The 4,691-nt window shown below is 55.2% G+C and overlaps 1 protein-coding gene across 1 annotated transcript in view; it reads left to right on the top strand.

Moving 5' to 3' along the window:
- The first annotated feature begins 3,967 nt into the window (after positions 1–3,967).
- Positions 3,968–4,691, top strand: part of TNFRSF11A (tumor necrosis factor receptor superfamily, member 11a, NFKB activator) — a 69,093-nt gene continuing 68,369 nt past the window's right edge. The window contains 1 exon segment of the mRNA XM_010854818.1: positions 3,968–4,197. Coding sequence (XP_010853120.1) covers positions 4,189–4,197 — 9 coding nt within the window. The 5' untranslated portion in view covers positions 3,968–4,188.

Below are 4,691 nucleotides of genomic sequence, written 5' to 3'. Positions count from 1 at the left end.
ACCAGAATGACACAGAGTCACTTCTCAGAACCCCTGTGATGATACTGGGACAAAATAGTCTTCACAGTTGGAAAAACCAACGCACCCGGGGTGCTTGAAGTCAGTCGGGGAGCCGGTCTGTAGGGCGCTGCTCTCCGGGTGCTGAGCGGGCGGGCAGGCGGGGCAGGGGGCGGCCTCAGCGCGGCCAGGCCCCGCTGGGGCTCCAGCCCGGGAGCAGCCCGGGACTCCCCTCTGCGGCCTTTCCCCTCGAGTCCCGGGGGCTGTTCAAGACTCAAGGGGGCTGAGGGGACCGGGAAACCGAATTCCCCGATCCGGGTTCCCTCCCCATCCCAAGCCCTCCGGAAGAAATTTCTCTATGGGATCACTTGGTCCAGTTGCCAGGTGAATAAAAGCAGGTACTGGTTTTCTGTCCCCTGGAGGAGAGCTCTAGTGTGGGAAAGCCAGCCCCACAGTCCTCTGACAGCCTGTCCCCTTGGAAGTCCCTTAGAGGGCACGTGCTGGTGGCTTTCTGCTTTCAGCCGTTTCAGATTCCCCTGCTCTGTAAAGACTGGCTTCGGCTCTTGCTGACAGCTTCCAGAGAGAACAGCACTTCTAGGGCTGTGTTTGGAGTGAGGAGAGATGGCAAACCAACCTGGGACTAGAGCCTGGACAGAAGTACAGGCTGTGGGCTGGAGCAGACGGTTCTCTTGGAAGACGTGGCCTGTTCCCTTTCTGCCTAAGGGAGCCTCCGGGAATGGCTGAGGGCAGGGAAGCCGGGAAAGCCTGAAGGCATTTTCTCATTGTAAGCACTTTAGGTGTTGCTTAATGAAGTGTTCAACAGGTTGGACAGGTGTGCTGCTTTATTTAAACCACAGGAGGAGGGCTCCAGGGAATAGCTAGCCACCTGAGAAAACCCTGCTCACTACACAGCTTTAAAAAAAAAAAAAACACCTCACAGTGTTAATTGCAAAAACTTCATATGTACATATATGTGTACATTTAGTGCTGTAGGTTCTAACATTGACAGCAATTGCTATCAAAACATTTCTTTCTCAGGACTTCCCTGGCAGTTCAGTGGTTAAGACTCCATGCTTCCAATGTGGGAGACATGGGTTGGATCACAGGTAGGGGAACTAAGATCCCACACGCCTCACGATGCAGCCCAAAAAAAAAAAAAAAAAGCCAAAATACCCATTTATTTCTCAGAGCTATCTTTCAGCAAGTACTGTCTACTCTCCCCAACCATCCCGCCCTTTCCCTTTGAGCTGCATGAATTATGTGCATTTTTAAATCATACCTAAACGGGAAACGGGGCTTCCCAGGTGGCTCAGTGGTAAAGAATCTGCCTGCCATGAAGGAGACTGGGGGTTTAATCCCTGGGTCGGGAAGATCCCCTGGAGAAGGAAATGGCAACCCACTCCAATATTCTTCCCTGGAGAATTCCATGGAGAGACAAACTGGCAGGCTACCGTACATGAGGTCGCCAAGAGCTGGACGCAGCTCAGCAACTAAACACCAACAGGAAGCAATGGAAGGGTGCTGGGACAGCTCCGATCAAGTGACGTGTGTGCGTCTAGTCTCCCCAGCGCAGACGCGTTGATTCTGAGCGGGGGTGGCCGTGGCCCCCTGCAGAAACTGGGGTTCCAAGAGCCATCCTGCAGGTACGGCTGCTTTGGGCCCACCTGGTCTGTTCAGAGAGAGGAATTGCCTTGGTGGTTAGTTCTCACCCGCTAGGCAAGGCCTGAAGAACTGTTTAGTGTGGGGCGTGGCGGAGGTATCGCTTTTGTAAAATAGTTGGCAAAAACAGCTTCCAGAAAGGGCCTTATCTGCAAGCATTGTATTTTGTTCCATGAACATTATATTAAATCAATTTAAACGTACCTGGAAGGCTGTAAGGTTTGCCTTTTAAAACATCTCTGCGATTGTATCTCTGTGTGTCTGTGTCAGTGAGGGCATTTGAGTTCAGACAGAAGAGTGTTTGTCTACAGAAAGAAAAACACTGAAAACTTCTATGTTGATCATTCTGCTGTTAGAGTTGAGAAATTATAGGACAAGACTGTGTTCATTGAGGTCATTGATCACACAGCCGTGTTTATCCCTAGTAATCCAAGACCTAAGGGCAGAGTCGCTCATACCCGGGCCAGCAAGTGTATTTGGTATTTGGGATGTAAAGCCTTGTTCTGGGGAAATGCACAGCCAAGACACAGCTGGGTCTTCACTGTCGGGTCCAGAGGACAAGGCGGGAGAAGAGTAACACCTTCTGTACACGAAGCGGTGCAGGGAAGGAAGGAGGGATACAGCTGGAGGAACCAGGAAGGGCTTCGGAGCAGGACGCTCCCGAGGCCATCTTGGAAGGACGGCTGGGAAATCAGGGGTCAGAGGCAGTTGGGGAAGAAAGCTCTCTATTGGAGAAGATGGCTTGAATGGTTTAGGCCTAAAGCAATCTTGCCAAGAAAAGAAAACCCACATATTTTTATGACTTTATGGATAGCAAATAGCACTCTGTAAAGCTAGCTGAAGGAAGCCTGCCACAGACAGGGCAGTAAACATTTGCAGTGTTTGAGATAACACTTGTGTGGCCCTCATTGAGGTGGCAAGGTAGACTAATCAGGAACAGAGAGGTCGTGGGCCCTGGAAGGCCCGTGGGGAGACCCCGCAGAGGAAATCCCCTGGGTGGGGCTGCAGGGCTCCTGGGTGCCCGCCCTGGCCCAACAATCTCCCTGCCCCACCGGCCCATCCTAGCGGGAAGACCTGGCCGTGTGTTCCTACTTTGTTTAGAGAGTCACAGACTCTGGGATCAGCGTCCTTTTCGTTGGTTTTGTTGATCACAGATATTTCGAATGCCCCCGCCACCCCCCACCCCCACCCCGGTATTTCCTTCCCACCACTTCCCCTGAAAATGGCACATCTGTAATCTGAACGTATTCTCTGTGTTGATAAGGAAATATGAGTTTGCTTTTACAGTTATCTACCAGAAATTCTTATGCCAGGAAAACTGAAACAATAAAGGTGTATCTTTGAAGGTCAGTAAATCAGTGTTTTATGAGGCCATGAAAAGGGGAGTTCCAAGCCAGGGCCTCCTTTGCAGAGAGTGCTGTTTGAAGAAGGAGCCACGTGAACTTTCTCTGCCAGCTCAGTATTAAAATTCCCCCCATGCTGTTTTCCTATTTTTGAAGTGCATGGGAAAAGAAAGCGGTGTGTTTTCCGCATGTGTGTCCAGAGGAAGCTGGCGGGCCGTCTTGCTGTGGATGTGGATCTGCATCCCGCCTAGATGGTCCTCAGCTCTCCAAGTGACTCACGCCCCAGGGAACCCACCCTTGGGCCAGGGGGGCTGGTGGACAGCCATGGCCTGTCTGCTGTCTGCTGTCTGCCTGCAGAGTCCGGACCCCAGCCCGCAGGAGAAACACCCGACCCCACCTCAGTCATCCCCCCGCCGCAGTGGGTGGGATTGGGATCCCCGCCGACAGCTGATTTTCCTTCCCACCACCCGTACCTTCCCAATCTTATGTGTCACTCCAGCTGCCATCTGGGAGCTTAGACATTCAGTCATCTCAGAGTCTTTGTGACCCCATGGACTGTAGCCTGCCATGCTCCTCTGTCCATGGGATTCTCCCGGCAAGAACACTGGAGTGGGTGCCACTTCCCCACTCAGGAAGGAACCCGCGTCTCCTGTCTCCTCCACTGGAGTGCGTGGCCCTGGCCTCTTCCAGGAGATCTTCCCCACCCAGGGATTGAACCCGCGTCTCCTGTCTCCTGCATTGGCAGGTGGATTCTTTACCACTAGCGCCACCTGGGAAGCTCCAAGCACCGAGCTGCCTCGTGGGACCCACTGCTAGAAACAGATTAAACTCAGCTCCTTTCCGCCCCAAACCCAGCCTCTGAGCCTGAAAACCCCAGAGTGAGACGGTGGACTTGGGCAGAACAGAAGACCCGGTGGGAGTGATTTCTCAGAGAGCTCGTGGGCTTGGCGCTGAGCGGGAGGCGCGGCCCGCCGGTATCTCTGCCCTCCATCCGCGGGCGCTGTCAGTCTGTTCCCTGGCGGGGGCCCGGCCTGCCGGCTCCCCAGCCCTCCCCCTCCCTGGCCCTGCTGAGCTAAGGCAGCCCCGTCAGCATTTAGGCGCTCGCCTGCGTGGATGTGTGCTCACGACCCAGCTGTCCGCGTCCTGTGGGCCAGCAGTGACCTCCAGCCTCAGGTTTCCGTGGGCTGCCATGTTCAGGGTAAGAAAGAAGACTGTGTTGAACGTGTTCATTTAGCTCAACAAAAGGAGCGCCTCCTCCCGGTGGGACGCCAGGAGAGCAGGCCCAGCCCTGGTCTCCCGGCGCCGCTGAGTCTAGCCGCGAGCAGACGGAACGCGACGGAACCGTGCGTCCCCGGAGCGCGCTCAGAGTGCGGGTGCGCGCCCAGGGCAAGAGGGCCTTCACCGGCTTGGAGGCGTCGGGGGAATGGCCCCACTTTCTTGCCGTGCGGCTGTGCACGTCTAAGGCGCAGAAGGAGGGCGAGGGGGCGGCCTGGGCGGGGGTCTGAGGCTGGTGGGCGCCCTGCCTGGCGGTGGGAGCGGCTGGGGGATAACAGGGGTGGACGGAGTCCAGTGTTTGGGGTGACTCCAGAGGGCCGTGTTCCCGGGCTGCCAGGGCAGGTGGCGAGAGGGAGGCCGAGAAGGGCTTTATGTGCAAATAGTCTAGGTTTTACCCCCGCGTGTTGTGTGCTGGGG

This window comes from Bison bison, unplaced genomic scaffold (genome assembly GCF_000754665.1).
Source record: "Bison bison bison isolate TAMUID 2011002044 unplaced genomic scaffold, Bison_UMD1.0 scf7180017864349, whole genome shotgun sequence".
Taxonomy (NCBI): domain Eukaryota; kingdom Metazoa; phylum Chordata; class Mammalia; order Artiodactyla; family Bovidae; genus Bison; species Bison bison.
This window is presented reverse-complemented; position numbering and strand designations above follow the sequence as displayed.